The sequence below is a fragment of the Melanostigma gelatinosum genome, assembly GCF_949748355.1.
Source record: "Melanostigma gelatinosum genome assembly, chromosome: 14".
In the NCBI taxonomy this organism is placed as follows: Eukaryota; Metazoa; Chordata; class Actinopteri; order Perciformes; family Zoarcidae; genus Melanostigma; species Melanostigma gelatinosum.
The window spans coordinates 6,586,097-6,599,227 of NC_136647.1; the positions used below are offsets into that span (position 1 = coordinate 6,586,097).

General features: G+C 43.3%; 1 protein-coding gene across 1 annotated transcript in view; it reads left to right on the forward strand.

Annotated features, from left to right (window-relative positions):
• zbtb16a (zinc finger and BTB domain containing 16a) overlaps positions 1-13,131 on the forward strand; it is a gene marked incomplete at its 3' end in the record, with an annotated part of 132,142 nt that overhangs the window by 77,963 nt on the left and 41,048 nt on the right. Inside the window, exon 4 of the mRNA XM_079284204.1 lies at positions 6,036-6,122. Within this exon, the coding sequence (XP_079140330.1) occupies positions 6,036-6,122 (87 nt within the window). The remainder of the gene's footprint in view (positions 1-6,035; positions 6,123-13,131) is intronic.

Here is a 13,131-nt window from a genome sequence, read left to right on the forward strand (position 1 = left end):
ACACACACACACACACAGACGCGCACGTACGTTCTCTCTCCCTAATCTGTCTGCCTCTCTCTCCTGCCCTGTTTACACTCTTAAAAACCACTGAGTGTGATATTGGTTGGCCATCGACAGATACCCTGTAATTTAATTTCCCATTTAGCCTCCCTGACTCCTGAGAACAGATCGTTCAGCCACTTCCTCCAGAAATATCTGGCAATACAGTAAACTGTGTCCTGCCCTGCTAGAACCGAGGCTGCACAGGAATTGGAGTTGGAAAACGAACTGAACTGCAGCTTTCTCACGTCAAGTTAACCTTTCCATCCGCCCATGCAATCAGAATTTCAGTCATCCACGACTTGTTTTTTAATGTTCGACTTCACTCTTGGGTGGACACTTTGCCCAAATTCTCATCACAGATCCTCAGTGAAACTTTGCATTCCTTAAGCTCCATACATTTCAAGCCTTTTTCTGCTAAATACAAAACTCATTCAAAATATATAAATGATCTTTAGCAAACTTATTTTGTTGTCGGCGTGTTGCAGCCACTGTGACAGTTTATGATCAAGCTTCAGTCCACAAGAGAGTAACATGATCCCCAACATTCTGACCAGATCAGCTGATCGTCACCAAATGGTGATGATGCATTTTATTATAAGAAAGTAACGGTAAATTCCCGAGGTGGACTACAGTCAAGAAATAAAGACATTTTATTTCGTACGCACCAGAGCCATGTTGACCATGTTGAATTCAGCATTTCATGTATTACAGCAGGCTTATTCTCTTGGGACAGTGGAGCTCTGTTGTTGAACCTTTCCTCAATGTGGAAGCTCTTAGACAGGCTTTTGTTTTTAGTGAGTAATGGATGCTAAATAGTGTCATGCCATCTCATGCAACTGGGCATGTGAGACCATTTGACCACTGATTTTGATGACTATTTTGCAGCAAACAGAAGGTATTTGCATGACTTTGCTGATAATGCATGTTTAGCTGGCAAAACAAGATCATTTAATTGAAAGATTGACAGCATCATCAGACTATAAAATGACCAGCAGTGGTTAAAGAGGAAACAGAAGTTTTTCTTTATCTCCTGTGCAGGATGAAATGTTTGAAATGCCTCCAATCAACACTGTGGCCTACTTTTTGTGTCTCAAACACAGGCTCTCTCGAACTCTTATGTTTAATTCTGCGATTGTCTTTGATAAAAGATTCTGTTTAGACTGCACTCCCACTCCTCTGTTGCGAACTGAGCACAGATGCTCTACCTGAGAAAGAAAGTAGGTTGGAAACAAGTGTCAAGTCTGTGAGTGTGAGTATACTGTCACAAAAAAAGATATTTAGTCTTCCGCAGGAGGCACAGAAAAGCAGGACTGTCACCCCAAACAAACGGGGCCTTTCTCTGTGTCCGACATGTTCTTTTGAATGAGGAGAGCTTCTGAATGGCGGCATTATGAGATCACATAGCCGAGCTGGGTGATGCGAGTGGTGATACTGTGGGTGTTGTTGCACCCAAAACACACTTATCACACCCTCAAACCCCCAAATGGGCACTGAGGTTACTTTTTACCCCTGGTCCCCGTCTCTGCGTCACAAGGCTGACGATGGTTTGCATTTTCACATTCAGATTCCATGCACACATGCAATGAGTGTAACAGCAAATAGGACAATGCACCATTGCACACCACATTATTTAGGGAAATGGGAGAACGAGCACTTAGTATGTCAGGGGAAATTACAGGCCAGGGAATGCGCCATCACTTTCCCGCGAGGCCCGCTCAGTGGGCTAATCCACAAACCTCATCACGTCTACGTGGTGAAATGTTGCCTGTGTTAAGGGTAGCGAACTTTCAGTGAAACACTCTTGCTTAATGCCAAGGAAGTGGTGCGAGTACCTAGAGCCAACTAGTCCCAACAGTAGTCACCGGTTTTATTCATAGAGCACAGGGTAACAAAGAGATTTACAAGTCGAACAAAAATGTTGATGATGGCATTGTGACTTTGTTTTAGCGTGAGATGGGGACACATGTCACATGGTTGCAGCAGGCTGAATCAAGCCATTGTTTTCTTGGCTGCGGTACTTGTGATTTTAGACTCTGATAACTTGAAAAGCTCATTTCCATATCCTTGGCAGGGCCTGCTCGCTATGTTTACTTCAGCAAAAAACTAAGCCCACTCAAAAGAACAACACTACTGTAATACCTAAAAAAAAGTTGATGTCAAATTGTACAAGTTGCCCTTTCAGGAAGCAAAGCCACCGGATGTGAACCTTTTACTACTTACAGCTACAGTCAAATCCGGCATCAACAGCAGCACGAACTAATCCAACTTTAAAAATCAGCACAACAAACTGAGGGGTTGGTGCTTTTAAGAAGTTAACAATGTGGTGTCATGTGAATGAAGACGGATCATGTTTACAGTATCTACGGGGCGGTTATATTGCTCTTTGCTGCAAGGCTTTGCAGGAAGTTGACTTGATTGGCAGGGAGCCTTGTTCTCGTTTACAGCCCTTTATGAAATAACTGAGCCACCCTGCGCTGCAACAACAGTTGTGCAATATTTCAGAGAGGGAAGCGAAAAGGGAAGCAGCTTCAGTGGCATGTGGCACCTGATCAGCACCCCATCCCCACCTCCCAACACACACACACACACACACACACACAAACTCAGCATGGGTTGTGCAACTTTTATTACCGGTATGTCAGATTAGGGCTCAATCTGTGGCAATGTGACACAGGACTCCCCACTAACAGAGTAGACTACCATTTGGAGATTCCTTGTTGTTGCTATTTGGTCTTTTTTTTGTGATCAGTTTTTTTAACTTCACATTATCTTTTGAGCCTTCATTCATACCTGTGGTTCCTGATGTGCCGATATTTAATCTTTGTTTTTTGCAAAGGAAAATTTCACTGCATCAAATTAAAGATCAGGTTTATTTCAATGTTGAAATGAAGTGCCTTTAGATTCTACAGTGTCATTTTGTGTGGGCCCCTGAGTAGACTGCAGTTTAAATGTTCAGGGATTATTAAAACACACGTGAGACAAGAGTTACAGCTGATGTCTAGTGTGTGTCCCCTGTCCTGGCTACCCCGTGTCTCCGAACTAACAAGTTCACCCGCCTGCGATCAAAGGGGCCTCAAGATTTATCACTTTAATTTGGCAGTGAAAATGGCTGATGGCGGCTGTTACCAAGCAGAGGGCCCCCTGTTAGCACTTGGTTGGCTAACTAGAGTGACGGGCCTCTGGCTGGGTGGCTGCCTGGCTGTGTGTACCCTGGGTTCCTCCCCCATTTGCCCCACGGTGACCCCACACAACTCCATTCTCCTTGAAGCAAGGCACCATGCAGGCATTTCCTGACAATTTATGTCCTTGTGCCACAAGCAGGGGCCATGCCCTGCACTAAAACCCTAGCCCTGGCCCTTATAGCACACGCGCCTTGGCCCCCCCAGAAGACTGGTTATGGTGCTGCACCACTGTCTGTGAGGCATCACTTGTAGCAGCCATGCTAGTGTTAAGCTGCTTTACTACAAATCACATATGTTTTACAATAGTGCAAACCAGTTGTGAATGTGTTTTTCCTTACCTTCCAGGCAGCCATTGGTGTCGATTTGTTGTAGTTGTTTTAACCAGAGTAGATCTTCTGAGCATTAAATGCTCTTTTCCAGGAACATTCACACCTGGAAGCAGCCCAGTACAATCACAGTCTGATCTGTTGGCCACTGAGGAGCCCACCTGGGGCAGCTGGGTTAAGTGCCTTGCTCAGGGGCACCTCAGTGGTGGCACTAAAGGAAGGGAAATCGTCAGTCGGAACTTGCTTGACATGAAACTTACTTCTGACTGCTTATTTTCAAGTTTCAAGTAATTGCAGATTGATTTTCATAGATGACGGGAATTAATGGGCTAAAACCCCCAATATGGGCTTTAAAAACAAAAACAAAAAGGCATATCTGATGTAAAAACATGAATGTGTATTGGCACCACATGATGGAGTGAATTGCACTTGAATCGTCATAAAATTGCCCGTGCAAGGGCAATCAATGAGCTCAAATCAATATGATGGAAGGAGTCCCATGCAGTTTAGCAGAGCAACGGCAGCATGTAAAAAAAAAAGAAGATAATTACAGTTTATCCAACAATGATGAATCAGGGAGTTAAAGAAGCAACAGAGGGGCTATGTGATTAATGCAAATTAGGGACATCAGTGGGTGTGTTGGGGGATTCTGTCTACATCTCCACTACATGTCTTGTTCTGCAAAGGTTAAGTGGCTGCTTTTGCCAGCTAATTCCACCATATGCTCATCTGTGCATTTGACACTGGCACGCCATACGCTCACACTACAAATGATGCCTCTTGAATATGCAGCCAATTAAAAAGGACATTGCTCACCAGCTCAGTTCTATTGAGTCTAAAGCTGTTAAATGGAAATAAATCGTGTGATATCACAGGCGACTCTTAAGGTGTGCTGGTTTTAAAGGTTGCATTGCAGTGACTTATGATCTAGTCACGCTCACTTGTGCAGCCTACCATATTTTGCATAACTTGTTGCATAACTTGAGCTCTACTGGCAGGCACACTCTGTCATGTACGGTCTGGGTCATTTCTCCTTTTGGTCGGGCTCATTACAGTACAGGCCGTTCCCTAATGTCACTGCGGTTGCAAAACCAAACAAGCCATCTCTCCCTGACTTTTTTTTCCCCTGTCATCTAAGAATTGGCTTCCTGTTTTCATTGTGTTCTCGTTCTCTCTCTGGAGGTGTCGTAACCCAGGAGGACGTGCCAAGAACAAATCAAGGTCTGGTCGGGAGAGATCGCTGTGTGCTTGCACTGGAAACGGACGCGCACACCCGCACACATCCACCCATGTTTTGAACACACACAATATCCAGATGTTAAATGTGTGCGTGTGTGTGCGCGTGTCTATTTGATGTGTGATGTGTATGGCATGTACAGTGCTTGTTGCCAAGCCATAAAAGGTTTGCCTGGGCCTGATCTGATGTGTCCTCCAGCAGAACCCTGTACTGTATTTGTGCATACCAGACTCCTGTCTCTCCTTTTGTTGTTGTACAAGGTTGTACACATTCATAAAGGTGAACGTGGCAATCCAGATCATACAGCAGCGCAAGGGCTACACACAGAGTGGTGCAACGAAAGTGTGAGAGCACTAAACAATAACTTTTAAGGCGTTGAATCAAGAGCAGGAACATATTATCCTTGCATATTAAGCCGACACAATTTGTGCACACATGTTAGTTTGGGTCTAAAGTATATATTGCCATGAAGGGTGTTTGTTTTAAATGTCCATAGATTTGGAGGTTAGAGACATTAAACTTGCAACAGAGTAGAGCGAGAGAATAATGTGCATTCTTGCTCTGTGTGTTGCATGACCTGTCAAAATAAAAGATCTGATGATTACTTTTTGGCAAATTAGCCTACATTGAGCAAATAGTGGCAAGAGGTGACACCTCCTGCCACTATTTGCATGTTCACACACACATGTTCTTGTATTTGGAGCTGATTCTTACCACTCTCAAGCTAAATGTAGGCTAAGTTGTACATTACAATATGTCTATTAATCAATTAAATGCTGGAAAATATGTATCTAATATTAAAAGGTGAAAGAGGATCACATAATGAAAGCCTATGCCTTCAGATAATACAGACAGTTAAACATGAGCATTTCCATGTTGTCAATATCCTGTAGATGTCATTTAGACCTGGAACAAGTGTGTTAAAGATTCACTCCTGATTTAGTTGTAGCTACTCTGTCTAAAGGTCTCCAAGTCGAAACACTTCCTTTCAGTTCACTTCACGTCTTAAAAGTTGTGTTCAAAACAAGACATATTGGAGTATGGGTACCCTGCAGAGTGTGTTATGGTTGCATTCTTCAGCTTAAACTAGAGAGTTTCAAGTTCATTTTTTTTAATGAAATTAATTTTTGTCTTCAACTTTAAGATGGCCTATTCTCTCTCCATTTCATCCAGCTTTTCCAAATGTGCTGCGTGTTTGTGACTGTGTAATAACCCTCCACGCGCTTGTTTCTTGTTTTTGTGCAGCTGGTGAGAAGGCCATAGTGTGTGACCAGTGCGGTGCCCAGTTCCAAACGCAGGAATCCCTGGAGGCTCATCGGCAGATCCACACCGGTATGAACACGCATACCATCATACCACCAGACGTATCATCTTGAAACCATAGCCATGAACATATATGTACTCTGCTACATCTGCATGTTTACATTTGTTGAATTTGTAGAAAGAGGCTCCACTTTGTTTGACAGGCTGTAGATATAGCAAATCCCCCTTCAGCAGACGTGTGATGGCCCAGAACAGTTTCACTACTGGTGATGAACTCTTTAATTTGGGGGGAAAGGATTGTTTCAGATTTCCACCACTTTACCAAGATGGCGTGCTTGGGGCAAGTGTATTCTGTTTGTGTGTGTGTGTGTGAGTCTCTTGGTTTCTCCAGATTAAAAATAGATAAAAACCTATCAAGAGCTGCCTCTCAGTTGCGTGTACATGCTCCCATACTACTGCTGATAGGATGTTGATGGATAATACTGTCCCATAATGTAACACACGACAGATATCGGTAGTTTGTAAGTAGTCTGGTACCAGATTACAGCATCAACGACAACATTGGTCTATACTAGTGGAGACTTAGTGTTGTTCGTGTGGAACTGGAATACTCTGTCAATTGTATTGTGCAGTGTTGATTACACTGTGCGATGCTGAAGCAGTGTTGTTAAAACATGTTGGAAGTCAGCCTGTTACACTTTACTACACTATGAGCAGAGTGTAAATTCTGCTATAGGGTGGTGCTTTAAGAAAAGACACAGGAACTGCAAGTTCAATATAATTAATCCTCTGGCTGCAATGAATGTCCGCAGTCAATCTAATGGTAGGGAGGCCATTAGTTTGATCGTTTTCTTGAAGAGTTTAGGACACTGGAGGAAAGCCCATGGGGTGTCCAAGATGGAAACAGTTCATCCTCTGGGGAGCATGCACATGCTTGATAACTCCCATGGCCCTATTGCCCAGCAGATTTAGTTTTTTTTTTTCTTAAACTATGGCCCATCAGAGGGAAAGGTCATGGGGGCAACCACTAACCGATCCACATTGTCATCCTTTAGCGCCAGCATGTCAAACAAAATGAGATGGGAGAAAAGAGGGCACATTCAAGCCAGAACCTGATCCCCAAAATAGCCACACATCATCATCATCATTATCATCATCTTGTGTAGTGTCCTTCATCTGAAGCCGTGACCCTTAGTCTCCCAGTAGCAGCTCCCAGTAGCAGCTCCCATTGCGTGGCTCCACTATTTCTTTGCATCCACTCATGCCCCCCCCCCCCCAACATTTGAGAGGGAAAGGTGGGGCTGTGTAGTCAGGATATGGGGGTTACTCCTGAGGGGCATGCCCTCAGCCAATCAGCTCTATGGAGGTAAAGAAGGGTTAAATGAGGCTAATGATCCAACAGCCATAACAGCGGAAAGGAGCACTCTAAATATAAGCTTTCCAGTCTGGAACGAATGGTAGAGGTTGGTTGGGGGGGTTGGGGGGGGTTGGGGGGTGAACGCAGCCAGGGCCAGACGTGTCTTCCTGCCAGCAGCAGCAGTAATAGTATAGTAATCATCCATGTGTTGAGCCCCTCTGAGGGATCGAGTCTGAAAAATCGGCTTTGGTGAAATATGACACGGCACTTTCACTGCACCTTATGATTCTCAGTGTCTCTGTGTCTGTTCACTTTAAGCTACTGTACACCTATATTATGACGTCCCCCAATATTGGACTCACTGATTGCTGTCACTACAGTGACTCTCAAAATCAATAGTGAGCTGAAGGTTGACCGCATTTAGCTGGTTGGTCTCTTTCCAGCAGGGGAGTGACTGATTAGACGAGATTGAAAGAGGTAAACAAACAACTCCCTTTCTGTGTCTCTCACTCTGAACTTTGCACAGACTTAATATGAAGCGCCCTCCTAGTTTTACTGTCAGTCTATTTTGTATCCATTCAGTTAATTTCCCTGCCTGACGGGCCAATCTCTCCAGCCATGGCTTGCTAGGAAATCTATTTTGAATATCACATTTTGGAAGTTGGAACTGTGGGTCAGATATTTTTTGCCCCATTTTGACATGCATCGCGTTTTTTGGGACCGAACCAATTTACTTTCTCCCAAGTAATTCTGTAATTCTGTCATTTTGGTTCAGAACAACATATCTCAACTACTGGCCAGATAAGTTTACAATAAATTTGCTATGGATTTTCATGGTCCCCAAGGTTGATTTCTAATTATTTTGGTGACCTTCCCTGACACATGAAATATCAGAATCTTGTGTCAGTCAAAAGGTACTGAACACATTCATGCTCCCCAGAGGATGAAATCCTGAATTTCATACATGCTATTCCTCTGGCACTGCTATCGGGCTAAAATGTCAACAATCATACAGGATCATTAATATCTAATGAGCAGATTGCAAAGACATTTTCAGAAAAATGTCATGCTCATACGAGGATGAACCATTTTGATTGGACTTTTCTGTGTTTGGTCCCTTTTACATCCTTGCATCCTTTACTTGTCGAAGCCTTTAAGCTCTCAGAATAGCTCAATTGTTAGTTGTTCATTTGGTCCAGCACTTTTGTACCATGTGGTGTAATGTTGGCAGGGTTTTACACTTAAATTGTTGTTCTTAGCTATGGCCCTCTTTATATGAGTAGAACATGTAAATAACAGAAAATACAGAGATCGCCAAAACAAAAGAAATTACATCCGATACAAAAGCAGCTCCACTGGACAGTACTGTTATATCAGTCTGAGCTAGAAAGCTTAACAGACATGGATTTATTTATACAGAAATGTCTGTGTACAGTACCCAAGATGCATAACATCGGAGAGGGCGGGTGGTGGGAGCATGGGGTTACTGTTGGCCATCAAAGCCAGATTTGATCTCCGCCTGCCTCTTGGCAGCGTTTCAGCCCTTGGCTGATGTCCTCTGATGACAATATTTGGCCTCTGAAACTGTGGCTGTTTCTTGCTGCTTTGAATGGGAACTATTGTGGCATCTCCTCTGTTGGCCTGATCAGCTGCAGTCTGACTCAACCTCTGTCTCTTTCTCAGTTTGCCTGTGCGCTCTTTCTTTTAAACAGGGCTGCCCTTGGTTGAGCACACACCTCTCTGTTATTCAACAGCTTTCAAACTGTAGGTGGGAAATATAGCAAGTGTTCATCCAAAACCACGGGATAGTTGTGGAGGCCACTGAGGCATTCCTGAAGCTGTCGTTATTCCTAACAGACAAGCTCTTTTGCTTGTGTGTGTGGGGGGGGGGGGCTGTTTTTACCCACTGAACTTGTGCCATCTGTGGCAAATAACACACACAAATAAATCCAGGAATGCCTGTATTCAGTCGCGTTACATCTATTGACGGCTGATTTCTGTCATATATTTTTCCAAATTGGATGGCATAGCATTAGTCCCACAATCGCTCTACACTGGGACTCGCCTCAAGGCTTTCGCAAGCAAAGAACACAGTCTGTCTGGCTATCATGGAGCTCCCATTCTTAAAGAAAATCACTGCTCTCATTAAGAGTTGTAGCCCATTTACTACTGTCTCTGTCCCATGTCCTCCAGACTTGGACTGTTTACTTTAAGTCCTAGTGTTGCACTGTTAGCAGCCTTCCAGACACACAAAACATGTAAAGCTCCATGCTTATAGGGAGGATTTCTTGGTGGAGACCTCCATTTCATCATGTGGATGTCAGGTGACTGGCAGGAAGCAGGATGTAATGTAATGTGCATACTGATATGAGACCGCTGCAAACCGCAATTTTATTTTGAAACACTGTCTTGGAAACTATGAATGTCATGGATTTCTGTGAATGGAGAAAAAAAAACGTATATCTGTTGCAGCAGTTTTATTAATGGCAGCCCCAATTCAGAACTTTTGTACAGATTTTTCCGACATTCATCCAATTTTTTTCCATGATGAATGCAAAAGAAATAGGATCTTGATGTTTGGTAGGCAATCTACCTCAAAGGTACAATAGCAATTCTAGGGAGGAAGAAGGAGGAGATGTGATTTCATGTGATGTATTTTTCTCAAATGCCAAAACATGACAGGACGCTCAGACTTTTTGAAACTTTTTTGTTGAAAATGCAAAATGACATGCCTGACATGCCTTACGGGCATTCCCTCCTTATCTTCTGGGATCATATGGTGGCACATGGGTCAGGCTTCTATCAAAAGTATTTTTTTCAGTCAAACTTTGCCGTTGTATTTGTAGGATTGACTTTCAATTTATGCGTCAGAAAAAGAAGATTTTATCTGTTAATGAAGCTTGTGTATTTTAGTCTCATGATGTGAGTTCTGCTGTTGACCGGAGCAGTACAGTTTAAGGTGCTGGTTATTGTTTAATACGGATAGTCATTCTGTATTGTACATCTTGGACCATTTCATTAGTAAAGGACACGTTACTGAAACAGAAGTCAACGTTTTTTTGACAGGAAAGCCGTCGTTGTCCGTTACTGCTGACATTTCCACTTTGTGATATCAGCTCTTCACTGTTTTCAACACATTTTGTCCCACTCCAAAATGTCATATTGGGAAACTGTTATGCTCATTTAAACACGGCCAACTCCAATGTGTCATTTTCAATTTGCATTCCCAGTACAGCCTCTCCCCCGTCGGGCTGTACAAGACACTTGTGAGCTCTGCAGGTTTTTTCTCATTCTCCCTTTATCGCTATCATTCTGCCAGCTATCCTCATTTCTTTTTTTCATTCGATTGTTTTAGTCCCCGCCATAATTTATCGCTCTTGTATTTTATTGGTAAAGCCCACCACACTCGCGTTCCACTTGATTAAACTGTAGCTTGGTGCAGAAGAAGCAAAAGGTCAGAATATGCTCAAAGAGACAGTGGCTCACAAGCAAAGAAAGTAAGCAATCAATTGAAGTGGAATTACTTTCTTTTGGTTTGTTTTTTAGTCTGTCTGGTGATTTAAACAAATGCTGATTTCACTACCAGTGATGCATGCATCTTACAGGCTCTGCAGGCTCTATAACTGCAAAGTGTGTATCCACAAGTGCACGCTTTTTCATTTTCACTGAAATCTGTACATTCACCCGTCAAACTAAGGCCACATTCAGTACAAGCAGTTGCCTCTTATTCAACATGAGCTGTCGAGTGGAAACGACGGGGACTGCATCTCCCATGTGAGCCGCGTAGGAATGAGTTTGGAGTCCACAGGCCTTGGAAGAATTTGTTGTCCGACTGTTCCTGGTGTTCCTGTTTATACATGAATCATCTCCATGTACACACACACACACACACACACACACACTTCCATGGCAATTCCAGAGAAAATCCACATTTAATAGGAGGGGGATGCAGCTCACGCACTCCTTTCTCTTTCTTCCTTTCTCTCTTTATCTCCCTCTGTCCTTTTTTTAAAGTCTTGTAATACAGGGAAAATATGCAAACCATGGAGTGGCAATAGTGGGTTTAGCCAGTGGGAACACAGCGTGATTCCAGCAGGCCTCTGCCGCAGAGTAAACACTTTCTTTTCTCAAGCCAGAAATAGTTTGGCTGGAGAGAGAGCGGCAGAAAGGGAGGGAGGATAAGAGGAGATAGAAAAAGCAAAAGAGAAAAGGGGGGTGGGGGATACAACAAGGTTATAATGGTCAGAATAAAGAATCTCTTTTCAGTTGCATTACCTCTTTTCTCCCTCGTCTTTTTGTTCCTTTTAAATTGTTCGCCGGTGGCATTGCAATCAGTTGCCTCAAATAGAAACACACACACAAAACACACACAGTCCAGTCATGTCACTCAGGCAAATTAGGCCAATGGCAGCGCTACACAGGGGTCACGTCAAAAGTGCCGATTGTCTCAATCACATTAGTCCAGCGCTGGCATCTGTTTAGCATTTAGTTAATTGTGATGTTATTAAGTTGTCAGTGAGCATTAGGGCGGCGATAAGCAAAGCAAATATTCTTCCAGCCCAGGAAGGCTGTTCTACACACATGTTGCTGATACACACACACACACACACACACACACACACACACACACACACACACAGCAACATACCTGGACCCTGCAAGTGTGAATGTGATTCAACCTACTGCTCACTCCGAACTCTAAATGAATAAAATCATCACCATAAAAAGATAAAATCGCCATGTTTATGAGGCACTTGAGCTCAACGCAGCTCGTCGCTGAAGGCCAGATGTGCATTAGCATGATGACTTTTGATCACAAAGTGTTAGCACGTTGCTTTTGCTGTCTGTGTCATCTGGTGAGTCAAAATGCTGATTAGCACCAGGCTAACGCTCGTCATTTCAGCATCCCACTCATGATTGAGCAAGCTGTCCATGGTCGGCGGCAGATTGTCTGTCTGTGTGTCTGTCTGTGTGTCGCAGGGCGTTCTGGGTCACAGCTGGTATCAGGTGCCACGTTCACCTTGCCGAACCCAAACACGTACAGAGACCCACAGAGATGAGCGTCGTCTTCTGTTCGCACCAACCAAACACCACAGAGTACATAGTTATGCTCCATGTTAAATCTAGATCACACTCAACCCTTCGGGTGTGAATGTTTTAGTGTCTGTTTTAATCATTGCCCTCCGTAGTTTAACATAAAAAAAAATGTGAAAAGCCGGATGAAAATTATAATTTCCACCAGCCCAATAACATTTTGTTGCAGTATTTCTGCTGGATAATTGACTTCTAATATTGATAGTTAATTGATCATCAAAATTGTAATCTATTGATTTAATGTTGGCCAACCACTGCGTTATATTATAGTAAATATTATTTAAGACAAGGATACTAGAAAGTGGTTTCTGTGGGGTCAATGACTGAGGATGTGCTCAGCTTACATTTTGGCTCTGTATTGTCACAGGTCGTTATACTATATAATATCGATCTACTGTTGAAACGTTTGCAACATGATCATTTAAAACCCCACCGTTTCTCATACGTCCATCTCTGTAAACAAATACCTCTTTCTCTCTGCCTCCCTCCATCTCCCCCTCCTTGGCACTCACTCTCACTCACCTTCCAAAATAAGAAGAGTACAAGTGGTCAGAGACACTATCGGTGGCTAAATTAAATCAAGCGGCACCAGCTGGACTACAGTCACTTCTCCTGCTACTAACCTCC